Genomic DNA, 19702 nt, shown 5'->3' on the forward strand with positions numbered 1-19702 from the left:
TATGATATACTTAAGCTATCTGAAGAATCAGGGTTATATCTTATAACTATATTCAGTTCCATACATGTGACTTTGGCAGTCTCTACAAAGTTCATAGCATACAACAATGCCGCAGTTCCTTTTACCCTTTGAGATTATTCATGATATTTTTAGAGCCAGACTTAAAACCTTCAAAGTTAAAAACTATATTTTATGTCTGTCACTCCTTGTAGATATTACAAAGAGACTGTGATCTGGGGGTCCTGTTATAAGCCTAAATGGGAATAAGCCTGGGAATACCTGGTTTAAAAAGAGAGATATACATAAGTATACGTATATGAGTATGAGAAATGGCCAGAGGGCATCATTGGATTACGTGTTAATTGATAGGCATGTAAAAGTGAGACTTTTGGGTTTAATGTGCTGAGAGGGGCAGCTAGTGGAATATCTGATCACTGTCTTGTGTGAAAGTGAAGATTTGTAGAGGTATTCAGAGAACAAGAGAGAATGTTGGGGAGAAGAGAGTGGTGAGAGTAAGTGAGCTTGGAAAGGAGACTTGTGTGAGGAAATACCAGGAGAGATTGAGTGCAGAATTGCAAAAGTTGAGAGTAAATGATGTAAGGGGAGTGGAGGAAGGAATGGGATGTATTTAAGGAAGCAGTAATGGTTTGTGCAAAAGATACATATGATATGAGAAAGGTGGGAGTTGGACATATTAGAAAGGGTAGTGATGGTGGGATGAAGTAAGATTGTTAGTGAAAGAGAAGAGAAAGGTATTTGGAGAATTTTTGCAGGGAAGTAGTGCAAATGACTGGAAGATGTATGAGAGAAAGCAGCAAGAGGTTAAGAGAAAGGTGCAAGAGGTGAGAAAGAGGACAAATGAGAGTTGGGGTGAGAATCATTAAATTTTAGGGGGAATAAAAAGATGTTTTGGAAGGAGGTAAATAAAGTGTGTAAGATAAGGGAACAAATGGGAACATCAGTGAAGAGGGCAAATGGGAGGGGGAGGGGTAATAACAAGTAGTGATGAAGTGAGAAGGAGATGGAGTGAATATTTGGAAGATTTGTTAAATGTGTTTGATGATAGATTGGTAGATATAGGGTGTTTTGGTCGAAGTTGTGTGCAAAGTGAGAAGGTATTAAAAGCTTTGCGGAAGATGAAAGCCTGCAGGGCAGTGGGTTTGGATGGTATAGCAGTGGAATTTATAAAAAAAAGGGGGTGACTGTATTGTTGACTGGTTGGTAAGGTTATTTCATGTATGTATGACTAATGGTGAGGTGCCTGAGGATTGGCGGAATGTTTGCGTAGTGCCATTGTACAAAGGCAAAGGGGATAAAAGTGAGTGCTTAAATTACAGAGGTATAAGTCTGTTGAGTATTCCTGGGAAATTATATGGAAGGGTATTGACTGAGAGGGTGAAGGCATGTACAGAGCATCAGATTGGGGAAGAGCAGTGTGGTTTCAGAAGTGGTAAAGGATGTGTGGATCAGGTGTTTGCTTTGAAGAATCATTAAATTTTAGGGGGAATAAAAAGATGTTTTGGAAGGAGGTAAATAAAGTGTGTAAGATAAGGGAACAAATGGGAACATCAGTGAAGAGGGCAAATGGGAGGGGGAGGGGTAATAACAAGTAGTGATGAAGTGAGAAGGAGATGGAGTGAATATTTGGAAGATTTGTTAAATGTGTTTGATGATAGATTGGTAGATATAGGGTGTTTTTGTCGAAGTTGTGTGCAAAGTGAGAAGGTATTAAAAGCTTTGCGGAAGATGAAAGCCTGCAGGGCAGTGGGTTTGGATGGTATAGCAGTGGAATTTATAAAAAAAGGGGGTGACTGTATTGTTGACTGGTTGGTAAGGTTATTTCATGTATGTATGACTAATGGTGAGGTGCCTGAGGATTGGCAGAATGTTTGCATAGTGCCATTGTACAAAGGCAAAGGGGATAAAAGTGAGTGCTTAAATTACAGAGGTATAAGTCTGTTGAGTATTCCTGGGAAATTATATGGAAGGGTATTGACTGAGAGGGTGAAGGCATGTACAGAGCATCAGATTGCGGAAGAGCAGTGTGGTTTCAGAAGTGGTAAAGGATGTGTGGATCAGGTGTTTGCTTTGAAGAATGTATGTGAGAAATACTTACGAAGACAAATGGATTTGTATGTAGCATTTATGGATCTGGAGAAGGCATATGATAGGATGGATAGAGATGCTTTGTGGAAGGTTTTGAGAGTATATGGTGTGGGAGGTAAGTTGCTAGAAGCAGTGAAAAGTTTTTACCAAGGATGTAAGGCATGTGTACGAGTAGGAAGTGAGGAAAGTGATTGGTTCCCAGTGAATGTTGGTTTGCGACAGGGGTGTGTGATGTCTTTATGGTTGTTTAATTTGTTTATGGATGGGGTGTTTAGGGAGGTGAATGCAAGAGTTTTGGAAAGAGGGGCAAGTATGCAGTCTGTTATGGATGAGAGGGCTTGGAAAGTGAGTCAGTTGTTTGCTGATGATACAGCACTGGTGGCTGATTTAGGTGAGAAACTGCAGAAGTTGATGACTGAGTTTAGTAGTGAGTGAAAGAAGAAAGTTGAGAGTAAATGTGAATAAGAGCAAGGTTATTAGGTTCAGTAGGGTTGAAGGATAAGTTTGATTGGGAGTAAATTTGAATGGAGAAAAACTGGAGGAAGTGAAGTGTTTTAGATATTTGGGAGTGGACTTAGCAGCGGATGGAACCATGGAAGTGGAAGTGAGTCAAAGGGTGGGGACGGGAGTGAAAGTTCTGGGAGCGTTGAAGAATGTGTGGAAGGTGATAACGTTGTCTTGGAGAGCAAAAATGGGTATGTTTGAAGGAATAGTGGTTCCCACAATGTTATATGGTTGCAAGGCATGGGCTATAGATAGGGTTGTGCAGAGGAGGGTGGATGTGTTGGAAATGAAATGTTTGAGGACAATATGTGGTGTGAGGTGGTTTGATCGAGTAGGTAATGAAAGGGTAAGAGAGATATGTAGTAATGAAAAGAAGAGGGTGTATTGAAATGGTTTGGTCACATGGAGAGAATTAGTGAGGAAAGATTGACAAAGAGGATATATGTGTCAGAGGTGGAGGGAAGAAGGAGAAGCAGGAGACCAAATTGGAGGTGGAAGGATGGAGTAAAAAAAGATTTTGAGTGATTGGGGCCAGAACATGCAGGAGGGTGAAAGTAATAGAGTGAATAGAGTGAATTGGAACGATTTGGCATACTGGGTCACCTTGCTGTCAGTGGATTGAATGAGGGCATGTGAATCGTCTGGGGTAAACCATGGAAAGGTCTGTGGGGCCTGGATGTGAAAATGGAGCTGTGGTTTTGGTGCATTACACATGACAGCTAGAGACTTAGTGTGAACGAATGTGGCCTATTTTATCTGTACCTGGCACTGCCTTGCTGGAGGGTGGGGGTGCTATTTCGTGTGGCGGGATGGTGATGGGAATGGATGAAGGCAGCAAGTATGGATACGTACATGTGTATATGGATATGTCTGTGTATGTATATGTATGTATACATTGAAATGTATATATTTATATATGTATATGTGCATGTGTGGGCATTTATGTATATACATGTGTATGTACTTTGCTTTGAAGAATGTATGTGAGAAATACTTAGAAAAACAAATGGATTTATATGTAGCATTTATGGATCTGGAGAAGGCATATGATAGAGTTGATAGAGATGCTCTGTGGAAGGTTTTAAGAATATATGGTGTGGGAGGCAAGTTGTTAGAAGCAGTGAAAAGTTTTTATCGAGGATGTAAGGCATGTGTACGTGTAGGAAGAGAGGAAAGTGATTGGTTCTCAGTGAATGTGGGTTTGCGGCAGGGATGTGTGATGTCTCCATGGTTGTTTAATTTGTTTATGGATGGGGTTGTTAGGGAGGTGAATGCAAGAGTTTTGGAAAGAGGGGCAAGTATGCAGTCTGTTGTGGATGAGAGAGCTTGAGAAGTGAGTCAGTTGTTCGCTGATGATACAGCGCTGGTGGCTGATTCATGTAAGAAACTGCAGAAGCTGGTGACTGAGTAAATGTGAATAAGAGCAAGGTTATTAGGTACAGTAGGGTTGAGGGTCAAGTCAATTGGGAGGTAAGTTTGAATGGAGAAAAACTGGAGGAAGTAAAGTGTTTTAGATATCTGGGAGTGGATCTGGCAGCAGATGGAACCATGGAAGCGGAAGTGAATCATAGGGTGGGGGAGGGGGCGAAAATTCTGGGAGCCTTGAAGAATGTTTGGAAGTCGAGAACATTATCTCGGAAAGCAAAAATGGGTATGTTTGAAGGAATAGTGGTTCCAACAATGTTGTATGGTTGCGAGGCGTGGGCTATGGATAGAGTTGTGCGCAGGAGGGTGGATGTGCTGGAAATGAGATGTTTGAGGACAATATGTGGTGTGAGGTGGTTTGATCGAGTAAGTAATGTAAGGGTAAGAGAGATGTGTGGAAATGAAAAGAGTGTGGTTGAGAGAGCAGAAGAGGGTGTTTTGAAATGGTTTGGTCACATGGAGAGAATGAGTGAGGAAAGATTGACCAAGAGGATATATGTGTCAGAGGTGGAGGGAACGAGGAGAAGTGGGAGACCAAATTGGAGGTGGAAAGATGGAGTGAAAAAGATTTTGAGTGATCGGGGCCTGAACATGCAGGAGGGTGAAAGGCGTGCAAGGAATAGAGTGAATTGGAACGATGTGGTATACCGGGGTCGACGTGCTGTCAATGGATTGAACCAGGGCATGTGAAGCGTCTGGGGTAAACCATGGAAAGTTTTGTGGGGCCTGGATGTGGAAAGGGAGCTGTGGTTTCGGTGCATTATTACATGACAGCTAGAGACTGAGTGTGAACGAATGGGGCCTTTGGTGTCTTTTCTTAGCGCCACCTCGCACACATGAGGGGGAGGGGGTTGTTATTCCATGTGTGGTGAGGTGGCGATGGGAACAAATAAAGGCAGACAGTATGAATTATGTACATGTGTATATATGTGTATGTCTGTGTGTGTATATATATGTGTACATTGAGATGTATAGGTATGTATATTTGCGTGTGTGGGCAGGTATGTATATACATGTGTATGTGGGTGGGTTGGGCCTTTCTTCTGTTTCCTTGCGCTACCTCGCTAACGCGGGAGACAGTGACAAAGCAAAATAAATAAATATTAAATAAATAACATGTGTATGTGGGTGGGGTGGGCCATTCCTTGTCTGTTTCCTTGTGCTACTTTGCTGACACAGGAAAGGGCGGTTAAGTATGACAAAAATATAAAATCTGTAACACTGTTTAGTACACTTTCTTCTTTCACTCTGTAGGATTTTGCAAAATCTATATTTTCACAGTTTCCTTTCAAACGCCATTACATTACTTTTACTCACATTTACCTATATTTGTTTATCTTACTTACATCATAAAACACACTTCTGCAACTCCTCTTCACTCTCAGCAATTAGCCACCATACCTCACTGTCACACTGTATCTCTGCACACCGTTTCCCAAATTTTGCTTTATCCTCTCTTATCACTCCATCCATACATATGTTGAAAAGCTACGGTGACATCACACAGCCCTATCTCACCCATGTGTATACTGAAACATTTGCTCAACTCTCCGTCCACTCTAAAACATGCATTTGCTACTCTGTAGAAGGCTTTCACACCATCCAGCATTTATTTTCCTACTCCATATACTCTTAACACCTTTCATAAAGCATTGCCCTTGACTCTGTTATACAGTTTCTCCAGATTCATAAAAGCTGCATATATCCTACCTTATGCTAGATACTTTTTCACAGTCATTTTCACCACAAACATCTGATTCATGCATCCCCTACCTATCATAAAATCCCCTTGCTCTTCACTTATTCTTCATTCAGTAACTTCCATCACTGTATCAGTCAGCACTCGTGCATACCCTTTTCCTGGTGTACTTAACAGACTTATTCCCCTGTAATTGCTACAAACATCCTGAGCACCTTTTCCTATGAATAAAGGAGCAGTAATTGCTTTCACCCAGACCTTAGGTACAACCTCCTTTTTCCATGCTAAATAACATATCAAATGCATCCAGTCTACCACACATTCTCCTCCATAATTCAACATTTCAGCTGTAATACCAGCCACTCCAGATGCCTTTTCCTACATTCAATTTCATTATCACCCTTTTTGCCTCCCATCTTGCTATAGGCTCTTGCACTTGTATCTTCCTCCTCCCCTCCTCCATACCCATGCATGTAACAGCTGCTGTGTTCCCTTCATGCACATTCATCTACTCCTTCCATCTTCCTTTGACTTCCTCCTTTTGATTCCGCAACTCCTCTTCACTTCCCACATTAACAGTTTCACTCTTACATCCACCACTTTTCATTTTCATCTTCTAGTACAGTGTCTTATTTTTCCAAAATTTTTCCTCAGTTTTCTTCCAAAATCTTCATCTACTTTTTCTTTGCTTTCCTTTATCAGCTTCTTAGCATTCCAGTTACACATCTTATGTTCTTCCCTCCACCTTTGCTAAACTTCTACTTGTACATTCCTCTTTAGCAATCTACCATATTCCTTTTTTTCTCTTCCATGTCATTTCTAGTCTCATCCATCCACCATGCATTTTCCTTTTTATTCCTACATCTCATGACCTTGTATCCAACCACTAATTCTACAACCTTTAACAGGCTTTCTCTAAACATTTCAGACTTCTCATTCACATGACTGCATCCCTACATTTGCTGCACTTCCATCTAAACTTTTGGTCACCCTCCTTTATACCCCTCCTTGCATTTTTTCTGATTCAGTGGTATTTTGCAGTTCATTTTGACTTTCCAGCTAACATATGATTCCACATCATATGCATAGGTGTCACTAGCACCATAACACCACACATTGGAAAATCTCATGCAATACACTCATAAATCATCAAAGAAATTATGGCTGTCATTACTGTGGAATGGCAGATTTATGCAGCAACAGCTGTAGACAATGATACCATAGAAAATTATATATTATTGTTTATTTTTTTAATGGATATAGATATTTTTTCATTTAGTTGGGTAAACAATGTTATGTGTGTAAATGATATGTAGATACGTAAATTATGCATATGAAAATTAGAAGTACATAAGGTATATTAAAGAGATATGCAATTGATACCTACGGGATGTGTGAAATCATCCCTGGTAAAAAACTTAAAAGTGTGCTAGGGGTTTAGTGTATGTAAAATGATATCACAAGTGTGTTATGGGTTTAGGTGTATGTAAAATGATATCACACCTAGAAAGAGGCATATATAGTCATCGTGTTCTTAGGAGGATCTCTGCTGCCATTCAGGGCCTCCATATTCCACACTTAACACCCTTCCATTCTAATATATTAGAAAGTGTCATGTGTTTTTATGTATTTTCATCAGTAGTGTTTGATATAGATACATTATAGATACATTAGGTCGTCAGTTGTTGTTTGCTGATGATACAGTGCTGGTGGCTGATTCATGTGAGAAACTGCAGAAGCTGGTGATTGAGTTTGGTAAAGTGTGTGAAAGAAGAAAGCTGAGAGTAAATGTGAATAAGAGCAAGATTATTAGGTACAGTAGGGTTGAGGGACAAGTCAATTGGGAGGTAAGTTTGAATGGAGAAAAACTGGAGGAAGTGAAGTGTCTTAGATATCTGGGAGTGGATTGGGCAGCGGATGGAACCATGGAAGCGGAAGTGAATCATAGGGTGGGGGAGGGGGCGAAATTTCTGGGAGCGTTGAAGAATGTGTTGAAGTCGAGAACATTATCTCGGAAAGCAAAAATGGGTATGTTTGAAGGAATAGTGGTTCCAACAATGTTATATGGTTGCGAGGCATGGACTATGGATAGAGTTGTGCGGAGGAGGGAGGATGTGTTGGAAATGAGATATTTGAGGACAGTATGTGGTGTGAGGTGGTTTGATTGAGTAAGTAATGTAAGGGTAAGAGAGATGTGTGGTAATAAAAAGTGTGTGGTTGATAGAGCAGAAGAGGGTGTTTTGAAATGGTTTGGTCACATGGAGAGAATGAGTGAGGAAAGATTGACCAAGAGGATATATGTGTCGGAGGTGGAGGGAACGAGGAGAAGTGGGAGACCAAATTGGAGGTGGAAAGATGGAGTGAAAAAGATTTTGAGTGATCAGGGCCTGAGCATACAGGAGGGTGAAAGGTGTGCAAGGAATAGAGTGAATTGGAATGATGTGGTATACCGGGGCTGATGTGCTGTCAATGGATTGAATCAGGGCATGTGAAGCATCTGGGGTAAACCATGGAAAGGTCTGTGGGGCCTGGACGTGGAAAGGGAGCTGTGGTTTCGGTGCATTATTACATGGCAACTAGAGACTGAGTGTGAACGAAAGTGGCCTTTGTTGTCTTTTGGGAGGGAGGGGTTGTTATTTCATGTGTGGAGAGGTGGCGATGGGAATGAATAAGGGCAGACAGTATGAATTATGTACATGTGTATATATGTATATGTCTGTGTGTATATATATGTATACGTTGAGATGTATAGGTCTGTATATTTGCGTGTGTGGATGACGTATATGTACATACATGTGTATGTGGGTGGGTTGGGCCATTCTTTCGTCTGTTTCCTTGCGCTACCTCGATAACGCGGGAGACATTTTTTTGCTTTGTTGCTGTCTGAATAAATGTAAAAAAAGATCTCCAGTCACAAACAGCCTTTCACATCAAGGCTGGGCCTTAAGTGAAATATAAAGAGATTAGTGAAAGAATGAATGAAGAGGCAGGGAAGAGTATTTATGAATTTTGGTGGAAGTGAGAAACCTGCTGTTTATAAAAAGCCGGGTCGTAGTTATTGGAGAAGACATTAGAGGGTAGAGAGTTTCATATCTTTAAGGTGGAGGGAAAGAAACAGTTATGAAAATGGCCCATCCATGAGTTGCCAACAGCCACACAGTAATCATGTGATGCACCAGCTTGCTGAGTTTTGCATGGTCTAGTTAGTGGTAGGGGCACACAATCAAAAGTAAAACCCTTAGAAGGGGGAAGTGAACCAACATTGCAGTGTAGAGTAAGTGGGTCAAGTTTTGAAGTTACCCTGGGAGAGTTGATCAGTTGGACCACTTTTGACTCAAGTCTGTCAAGTAAGGATGCAGAACTAGAACCATCCTTGATATGAGAGCAGTACTCCATACAATGATGGATCAGTCCTTTCTGTAAACGGACCAACTGTTTGGAAGGAAAGAAAATGTGACATCTGATCAAGACTGCCAGGTTCTTAGAGGGACACAACTATTTCCCTAATTTGTGGTTTTTAAGACTGTGGATTTTATAGTAATACCAAGTGTGTTCATTGCGTCAAGAGGTAAAGTTACAGAACTGCTGAAAGAGAGAGGAAGGTTGTGAGGAATTTTCAATAGAGACATGTGCAGAAACTGGGTCTTGGAGGCATTGAATGTAGCCAGATTTTGTCTTCCCCACTGAGGTATCTTGTCTGAAGCTGAGTTTATTGAGGAGATGCAGATTGAGTAATAGATGTAGGTGCAGATTTGAAGGGTGAGGAATGCAGCATTGAGTCATCATCTTGTGAGTGTATTTGGTCATTTGTAGAAGAAAGGAAATCATTGAAAAAAATGGGAAAAAAGTAGGAGACAGGACAAAACTTCGAGGGACACCATTGTTGTTGGAGAAAGGTAAGAGGCTAATCCATCAACAACCACTGAGATAGATTGATCAGAGAGGAAGCTAAGCATGATGGAGCAAAGTTAGAGGTGGAAGCCAAAAGAAGAATGCTTAGAAATGAGACCTTGGTGCCATACCTTGTCAAAAACTTTGGATGTATCAAGGAAAACTGCAGAGGAGTCCCTAAAATCTTTCAGGGATGATGACTAGAGGTTAGTAGGATTGAAAAGAATATCAACTGAAGATATTGACATATGGAAGGCATATTGGTGATCATACAGAAGACTGTGAGATTCAAGATATCTGAGGATATGGGACTGGGTGTTGAGGATGGATTCAGAGCCTTTAGAAATAATACATCTCAAAGTAATAGGATGATATGTAGAGGGGTTAGAATGGTCACCCTTCTTAAGGATGGGATTTGCTAATGAATGCTTCCAAGACAAAGTAAAAGGTCTGATTTTTGAAACAGAAACTTAATAGATGAACAAGGCTCATATTTGGAGGCATACTGTTTTATTACCTGGGAATGGATGCCATCAGGTCTGTAAGCCTTGCTTGTCTCCATAGAGAGAGAGGCACTTTTTGGACGGTTAGAGAAGAGATTATGAGTAGGGGCATAGGATTAGTAAGAAGAACATTAGAGGGAGAATGAATAGTAGAGTCATCTAAGGTAGAGAAGAAGTGAGAACCAAAGGGAGTTGGTTCGTCTCTGAAAGAGACAGCTACAGGTGCACCATCGAATTTCCGGCAACTGATGGTTTGGCACTTCCTTTAGTCTGGACAGAATTACATGAGGGAACTTGAAGTTACCACAGCCACCAGACTAGTTTACTGGGCGGCCACAGATGGTGTTGTGTGTAGGGCGCGCTTACTTACATTCTTGAAACTGCACTTGTTAGTGGTGATACTGCAATTCTGTGAGATTTTTAGCTTATTTTCCTTAAAGTTAACTCTAGCTGTGGCTTCTATGAGAGTGTCAGTCCGGGTGTCAAACGTAAACAACAGTCCATATCGATCCAACATAAAGTAGAACTGTTGAAAAAAATGGGCCGTGGTGTTTTGGTGCATAAGCTGTGTGACATCTACAGTATCGGTTCATCAACTGTTTATGATATAAAGAAGCAAAGGGAGAAAATATTGAAATTTTATGCAGACAGTGATTCCAAGAAGCAAATGACGATTAGAAAAACTATGAAAGATGGTAAGAGTACTGAGCATGATCAAGTGATGATGGAATGGTTTCGACAGTGTCGGAGTGATGGAATGGACTTATCAGGTAGCATGATAATAGACCAGGCTAAGTTGTTCTATAAAGATCTTAGATTACAACATGAGCATTACTATAGTGAAGGATGGCTTCAAAGATTCAAGAAGTGTCATGGAATTTCCATGAGTAAAGTGTGCGGAGAAAAGCGGTCTGCAAACCATGAAGGAGCTGCCGAGTATGTGACGAATTTGTGAAACTCATAGCTGACGAGCACCTCAGTTCTGAGCAGGTGTATAATGCAGATAAAACCATTATTCTGGCAATGCACACCTGGGAAAACACTAACAACAGAAGATGAAGAAGACCCCACAGGATTCAAACAATCTAAGGACAGACTTGCCATCTTAGGGTGCTCAAACATTTATTATTTGTTTAATTTAAATTTCTAGCAGTCCCTGGTATACTTTAGACCCATAGGCGATGTATGATTAGTGGTTTAGAGGTGTGTTGATGAATTAATATTACATGTCCATGGTTGGTCCGGCAGAATGGTTAATCCGGCAAGGCTTTGGAACCAAGAGTGCCGGAAAATCGGTGGTGTACCTGTATTGTACCATGCTAATGGAATACAGAGCAAAAGAAGTTGTTAACAGTGCCCCTAGCTAAAGACCAGACAGACCTATCAGTGGATGAAGAGGAGAGGTTATTACACTTCCTTTGAATGAAGAAATGCTTTTACCTCACGGACAATGTACTTGCAATGATTATGGGCAGTGATGAATATTGAACAGAAGTTGGAAGAACTTGAGTTTTACCAAGCTAGATATGCCTGATCCATTTCCTTGAACGTCTTCAGAAATAAATGGTTGAGCCAAGGATTGGAAGAGTTCATCTTAAGGGAAAAGGGCATAGATACATTCCTGCAACAGTAACCTCTCCTATGCATTTGGCGGAGACAGAAGCATCACCACATGAGACAATTATATACCCAAGGAGTCGGAAAAGAATTTTCATAAGTAATTCCATTCAGCTTTGTTGAAGTGCCAGTATTTACATTTATAAGGGGCTTCTGGAGGGGGAGTTGCCATTAAGATAGATACATTTATAAGAGTTTGGTCTGATAAACCAATTTGGGGCAAGATTGTGTCGCTACAGTGCAAAGGATTAGAGGTGAAAGACAGATTCAGAATATCACAGCAGTTAGGAATATGGATGTGGTGGGTGATACTTTGCTTTGGATCACTGAGAATGGAAAACCTGAGGGCTTCAATCCCCCACCATCTGCATAGAGGAATTCAAACATTTGTGATGGTGAATATGGAAATCCCCTTGGTTGATAATCTCATCTTGTGGGTGACAGTATGTCAGGAGTGTTTATAGTTGAAGAAGGTTATAAAGTTTGTAGAATGAGAACAGTAGGTGAAACAAAGGAAAACAGTGTTAGATGGGAGACAGACCTAGAGCTACATAACATCAAAGTTTGGGGACTTAAGGTCCATGAGGCATGCCACAGGTGTTGTTCAAATGAGCACAGACAGCCCCTGTGAACTGAATCATGAGTGGAAATTATAGCTGAGCATGAGAAAGGGGCTTGTGAGAACATCATCAGACAATTGGGTCTCAGAGAGAGGTAAGATATTTTGAGAGGTACAAGACAGATAGTGTTCAACAGATGATAGGTTACTAGAAAGATCATGAATGTTGGTATACTGATTAGAAAAAGATGCAGGTCTATAAGAGAGGGAAGGTTATGGGAGTGGTCACTACTACCACTGTCTGAGCTCTCCCTTGTTGATTTTAGTTGTCCTTTTCATGTTAACATATGTTTAGTAGCCTTTTGTTCTGATGCTTGCAAATTCTACATCTCAGTCTACCATTTGCTGGAGCAAACTTGGTTAAAGATTCTAGCAAGGCACCTTTCCTCCACCATCCTCAATTGGTGCCTTAGTTTAAACATGCTTGATTTACCCTTTGGTACTGGGATATCTCCTGGAGAACTTGGTCTCTATTGAGTACTTTTATTCTCCTTTGTGCTTTATGGTTAGTCTTACTGAAAAGTTTTCTCAGCCCTCCTCCTGCATGTGGGAATGCTTTCATGCTCATGGGACAGACCACTGAGGAGAGAAAGGTAGGTTTTAACAGTTGAAAAACCTTTCTCTTTAGGGTGGTGTCTGCAAAAATTTTTCCTAGTTCTCTTTCCCTGCTTGGCCCTCCCATCTTTTTCAGAAAACCCCTTCCCTTTAACTGCTTTTAGTTTGGTACTCAGTAAAAGATGTGAACTCATGAGCTGTCAGTGGGAGTGGGGCTATGACATGAGCTTGGTGGGGGTTGCTGATTGCCTGATGGTAGGCCCCAACCAGGAATGGTTGCTGATACTTTGAAGGTTAATCACAGAGGGTGAGCATAGACTAGTGTCTCCTTACCAAAATATTAGGGACGAGCTAAATTGTGACCTATATAATCTTAGGGAATCTCATGCTACCTAGGAAAAAATGAGATTTTCATCTTTCAAAACCTATTTGTTATACATTTCTTTTCTTTAGATTTGTGACTTAAGTCGCAGAATGAGCTTGACTAATAAGGCTTCTGCCAACAAACCTAATATTGAGAGACTTTGACCTTTCTCATAACCTGAAATAAGTTTGATTTTTTAAAGTAATTGAAAAACAACTGCTCAAGAATTGGAACAGATTTAAAGGATTTTTAGAGACTGACAGAAGCTGAAACTCATTTCTTTCAGTGTTGACAATATCTGTCCAGTCTTCAAGCCTGTTACTGCAGAATTGTCTGCAGTGTAATTGGAACTTTTAGTGCATCAAGAAGGTGAGGGTTTAAAGATGTGGCATTATTCTGATTTGATTCGAAAGTTCTGGAAGTTGCCTCCTCAGTGAAAGCACCCTAACTTAAAGGAAAAAATTTCTAAAAGGGGAAACAGAAGAAGTCATGTGGGGAGTGCTCATCCTCCTGGAAGGCTCAGACTGAGGTGTCTAAATGTGTGTGGATGTAACCAAGATGAGAAAAAAGGAGAGATAGGTAGTGTGTTTGAGGAAAGGAACGTGGATGTTCTGGCTCTAAGTGAAACAAAGCTCAAGGTAAAGGAGAAGAGTGGTTTGGGAATGTCTTGTGAGTAAAGTCAGGGGTTGGTGAGAGGACAAGAGCAAAGGAAGGAGTAGCACTACTTCTGGAGCAGGAGTTGTGGGAATATGTGATTGAGTGTAAGAAAATAAACTCTAGATTGATATGGTTAAAACTGAAAGTGGATGGAGAGAGATGGGTGATTATTGGTGCCTATGCACCTGGTCATGAGAAGAAAGATCATGAGTGGGAAGTGTTCTGGGAGCAGCTGAGTGAGTGTGTTAGCAGCTTTAATGCATGAAACTGGGTTATAGTGATGGATGATTTGAATGCGAAGGTGAGGAATGTGGCAGTTGAGGGTATAGTTGGTGTACATGGGGTGTTCAGTGTTGTGAATGGAAATGGTGAAGAGCTTGTGGATTTGTATGCTGAAAAATGACTGGTGATTGGGAGTACTTGGTTTAAAAAGAGAGATATACATAAGAATATGTTTGTGAGTATGAGAGATGTCCGGAGGGTGTTATTGGGTTATGTGTTAATTGATAGGCGTGTAAAAGAGAGACTTTTGGATGTTAATGTGCTGAGAGGGGCAGCTGAAGGGATGTCTGATCACTGTCTTGTGGAGGCGAAGGTGAAGATTTGTAGAGGTATTCAGAAAAGAAAAGAGAATGTTGGGGAGAAGAGAGTGGTGAGGGTAAGTGAGCTTGGAAAGGAGACTTGTGTGAGGAAGTTCCTGGAGAGATTGAGTGTAGAATGGCAGAAGGTGAGAGCAAACGATATAAGGGGAGTGGGGGAGCAATGGGATGTATTTAGGGAAGCAGTGATAGCTAAAGATGCATATGGCATGAGAAAGGTGGGAGGTGGGCAGATTAGAAAGGGTAGTGAATGGTGGGATGAAGATGTAAGATTGTTAGAGAAAGAGAAGAGGCATTTAGGTGATTTTTGATGGAAAGCATTGCAAATGACTGGGAGATGTATAAAAGAAAGCAGCAGGAGGTCAAGAGAAAGGTGCAAGAGTTGGAGTGAGAGAGTATCATCAAATTTTAGGGAGAATAAAAAGATGTTTTGGAAGGAGGTAAGTAAAGTGCATTAGACAAGAGAACAAATGGGAACATTGGTGAAGGGGCAAATGGGGAGGTAATAACAAGTAGTGATGAAGTTAGAAGGAGGTGGAGTGAATATTTTGAAGGTTTGTTGAATGTGTTTGATGATAGATTGGTAGATCTAGGGTGTTTTGGTTGGGGTGGTGTGTGTAGTGAAAGGGGTAAGGGAGAATTGTTTGCAGAACAGAGTAGAGGTAGTGAAAGCTTTGCGGAAGATGAAAGCTGGCAAGGCAGCGGGTTTGGATGGTATTGCAGTGGAATTTATATAAAAAGGGGGTGACGGTATTGTTGATTGGTTGGTAAAGATTTTCAATGTTTGTATGGATCATGGTGAAGTGCCTGAGAACTGGCGCAATGCATGCATAGTGCCATTGTGCAAAGGTAAAGCGGATGAAGTTGAGTGTTTAAATTACAGAGGTATAAGTTTGTTGAGTATTCCAGGGAAATTATATGGGAGGATATTGATTGAGAGGGTGAAGGCATGTACAGAGCATCAGATTGGGGAAGAGCAGTGTGGTTTCAGAAGTGGTAGAGGATGTATGGATCAGTTGTTTGCTTTGAAGAATGTATGTGTGAAATACTTAGAGAACAGAGGGATTTGTATGTAGCATTTATGGATTTAGAGAAGGCATATGATAGGATGGATGGAGATGCTTTGTGGAAGGTTTTAAGAGAAGCAGTGAAAAGTTTTTACCAAGGATGTAAGGCATGTGTATGAATAGGAAGAGAGGTAAGTGATTGGTTCCCAGTGAATGTCGTTTTGCGGCAGGGGTGCATGATGTCTCCATGGTTGTTTGATTTGTTTATGGATGGGTTGTTAGGGAGGTGAAAGCAATAGTTTTGGAGAGAGGGGCAAGTATGCAGTCTGTTCTGGATGAGAGTGCTTGGGAAGTGAGTCAGTTGTTGTTCACTGATGATACAGCACTGGTGGCTGCTTCGGGTGAGAAACTGCAAAATGAGGTGACTGAGTTTGATAAAGTGTATGAAAGAAGAAAGCTGAGAGTAAATGTGAATAAGAGCAAGGTTATTAGGTTCCTTAGGGTTGAGGGACAAGTTAATTGGGAGGTAACTTTGAATGGAGAAAAATTTGAGGAAGTGAAGTGTTTTAGATATCTGGGAGTGGGCTGAACAGTGGATGGAACCATGGAAGCGGAAGTGAGTCAAAGGGTGGGGGAGGGAGCGAAGGTTCTGGGAGCATTGAAGAATGTGTGGAAGGCGAGAATATTGTCTTGGGGAGCAAAATGGGTATGTTTGAAGGGATAGTGGTTCCATCAATGTCATGTATTTGTGAGGCATGGGCTGTAGATAGGGTTGTGCGGAGAAGGGTGAATGTGTTGGAAATGAAATGTTTGAGGACACTATGTGGTGTGAGATGGTTTGATTGAGTAAGTAATGAAAGGATAAGAGAGATGTGTGGTAATGAAAAGATTGTGGTTATGAGAGCAGAAGAGGGTGTTTTGAAATGGTTTGGACATATAGAGAGAATGAGTGAGGAAAGATTGACAAAGAAGATATGTGTGTCCGAGATGGAGGTAAGAAGGAGAAGCGGGAGACCAAATTGGAGGTGGAATGATGGAGTGAAAATGATTTTGAGCGATCAGGGCCAAAGCATACAGGAGGGTGAAAGGCGTGCAAGGAATAGAGTGAACTGGAGCGATGTGGTATACCGGGGTCACCATGCTGTTACTGGATTGAGCCAGGGCATATGAATTGTCTGGGGTAAACCATGGAAAGGTCTGTGGGGCCTGGATGTGGAAAGGGAGCTATAGTTTCGGTGCATTACACATGACAGCTAGAGACTGAATGTGAACAAATGAGGCCTTTTTGGTCTTTAACTGGCACTGCCTTGCTGGGGGAATGCTACTCCGTGTGTGGCAGGATGGCGACAGGAATGGATGAAGGCAGCAAGTATGGATTTGCACAAGTGTATATATGTATATGTTGAAATGTATATATATGTATATGTGCGTGTGTGGGCGTTTATGTATATGCATGTGTATGTGGGTGGGTTGGGCCATTCCTCGTCCTTTTCCTTGCGCTGCCTCGCTAATGCTGGAGCCAGCAGTTAAGTATAATAGAATAAATGAATGAATAACATTGTTTTAAACAGTGTATTTCTATAAGTTACTATGCTTTGTGCTGAAGGTAGACTAAGAATTACAGTATTTGATTTTTTTATGGACCAACACCTAGCATACATTTCAGTCTGATTACAAGGTGTACAGTACTTGCATCAAGGATGGTGACCCACAAAATATCCAGCAGCACTTGTGATTTTTTTGTGTTTAATATTATTTAGTGGATTTTATTATAAATGCATTGGATCAAGGAGAGCAGTTGAGATGGAGGGATCTGGGTTATTACCTTATTAGAATGAACCCTTAGTAAGCACTTGACCTCATAGGATCTTTTAGTGGTGAGCAGCAAACCATATATGAGGACCAGTACTAGATTTGGCCACCTCTGCCACTTTTGTGAATATAAGGCCATTAATATTCATAGTGGCATTCCACACTGTAGCCTTAACTTTTTCTATAAACTGGAAAGTACATGTTGATTTGTCAAGGAAGCCCATATAAGTTCTGCGCCCTCATTTTATGTAATGATATGTATTGCTGTGTAGTAGTTGTGAGGCAGCCACCGATCAGGGAGGTATATTACAGTTACTGCCCGCTTAGGTATTGGGTGTGTCAGTGATGACTGTGTAATGAGGCAGCATTTCAAGGGTGTCAAGTTGCACTCCTTTGACTTGGATAGCTGTCTTTTCTTTCTGCCTCACTCACTTGTGGACTGTTGGCATTCTGTCCGCAAACATACAATCTCTCAGAGTGCTAAGTGCTACCCCAGGCTTTTGGCAAAATGTTAGGAGCAATAGGTAGAAGTAGTTGGAACATTAGACTGGAGCTTTAGGTAGCAACATTTGGTAGAAGTAGTTGGTAAGAACATTAGCTGGAAGACTTAAAGAGAAGTAGGTTGAAACTTTAGGTAGACACATTTGGTAACAGTTATTGGTGGGAACATTAGGTAGAAGCCTCTGAAAACACTGCACTAGAGTTGCCCTCTACCAGAGGCCCACTGACGGTGAGATGCTAAAGGGTAAGAAGCAGCACTGGAGTTCACAGTAATAGACTTTTGCTGTGGCTGTGCCAGCCCCTCATAGTAGTTCCCTAAGGGAACAGGCATCAGAGATAGGGATAGATAGGTAGTCACTCTTACGAGATTTTGAATGTTTCTAATTCAAGATCAGTATCAGCTAGAAAATACCACGCAACTCATTTTGTATACCTGAAAATACTTGTGGAGTACCTCATATTCCTAGTGGCAATGCAGATTGAGTTTTATGTCATTCTTACAAAAAATCATGCAGTCATTAATCATAAGAATAGGGATAAGATTTTTTTCACTTCTTGTGTGCATTAGAAATTATTGCATGTTCCTCTGGAGGGTTGAGGACTGATGGTTGTTGGCTCCTCCAAATCTGAAGATCTACCATTGTATTGTAAAATCGTCTTATGGCTTTAGGCTGTGCAAAGATATCTGTATGTAGATTATAGGATTAGGTTTGCCACCCTTGCATTGCACCATAGTTTTTCTGTTTTTTTCACTTTTTCTGTACATTCTGTAGGCAAGAGTATAACGTGCACATTTGTAGGATTTGTTTAGAATGGAATTATATTCTGAAGTAAATTTTTTGTTTTTATGAGTAGTAATGAAATTTAACCAAAGCAACATTAAAGTTACAGGTCTAATAATATTTAAAGTTTTGTTTCAGTGCTGAAGGCTGCTGGGGAACTCTTCTTGCAGATCATTTTCAGAGGTAAGAAGATACTCGGTTAATCATATTAACTTCATGACTCTAAGTGTCACACTGTGTATAGTGATAGAAAATATAATGCATTTTATGCTTTATATTTTAGAATGCTGTTTTCATACAAGTTATCTATGTAAGATTTCCATAGGACTTTTTTTTTATTTGGCAGACTTGTTTATGCAGAACCTGTTCCTAATATCATAGATTTTTCACGTCTTTTCAACTCTGCCACTTAATCTCATTGACATACTCCCTCTGTCAGACCCACATTGGCTCTGATCTTCCCTCAGGTACTTACTACTACACCTAACTCATGTACACTTGTTTATATTCAGGTTTGTGTATATTTATTTTTTATCATTCCACATGATCTGTGTCTGTACAGCCATAGGACTTTATCAGTATTTTATTAACTACAGGACTTAATCACTACCATATTCTGTCTGATTGTCTTAAATCCACAAATTTCACTTAAGTTGCCTCTTCACATTTAGTTTGTATTTCAGAATGGCATGCAAAATATTGCTGGACCACTGTAAAGGTGTGTAAATGGGATGTCTCACCCCCTAGAAGCAATACAAATGGTACTGATTCTTGTAATTGTGAGAGAAATGCTTATGGAGAATTAATATTTTAGTACTTTACATTTTTTATTATCTGCCTGCCTTTGTCCTTGGCATGAGTGGATTGTTAAAAGATGTTTTTTTTTTTTTTTTTTTTTTTTTTTTTTTTATACTTTGTCGCTGTCTCCCGCGTTTGCGAGGTAGCGCAAGGAAACAGACGAAAGAAATGGCCCAACCCCCCCCCCCATACACATGTACATACACACGTCCACACACGCAAATATACATACCTACACAGCTTTCCATGGTTTACCCCAGACG

The 19702-nt window shown here is 40.7% G+C and overlaps 1 protein-coding gene across 1 annotated transcript in view; it reads left to right on the forward strand.

Annotated features, from left to right (window-relative positions):
* LOC139751792 (isoamyl acetate-hydrolyzing esterase 1 homolog) overlaps positions 1 to 19702 on the forward strand; it is an 81032-nt gene that overhangs the window by 18128 nt on the left and 43202 nt on the right. Inside the window, exon 2 of the mRNA XM_071667329.1 lies at positions 18769 to 18824. Coding sequence (XP_071523430.1) covers positions 18769 to 18824 — 56 coding nt within the window. The remainder of the gene's footprint in view (positions 1 to 18768; positions 18825 to 19702) is intronic.

Source organism: Panulirus ornatus, chromosome 12, assembly GCF_036320965.1.
Source record: "Panulirus ornatus isolate Po-2019 chromosome 12, ASM3632096v1, whole genome shotgun sequence".
NCBI lineage: Eukaryota > Metazoa > Arthropoda > Malacostraca > Decapoda > Palinuridae > Panulirus > Panulirus ornatus.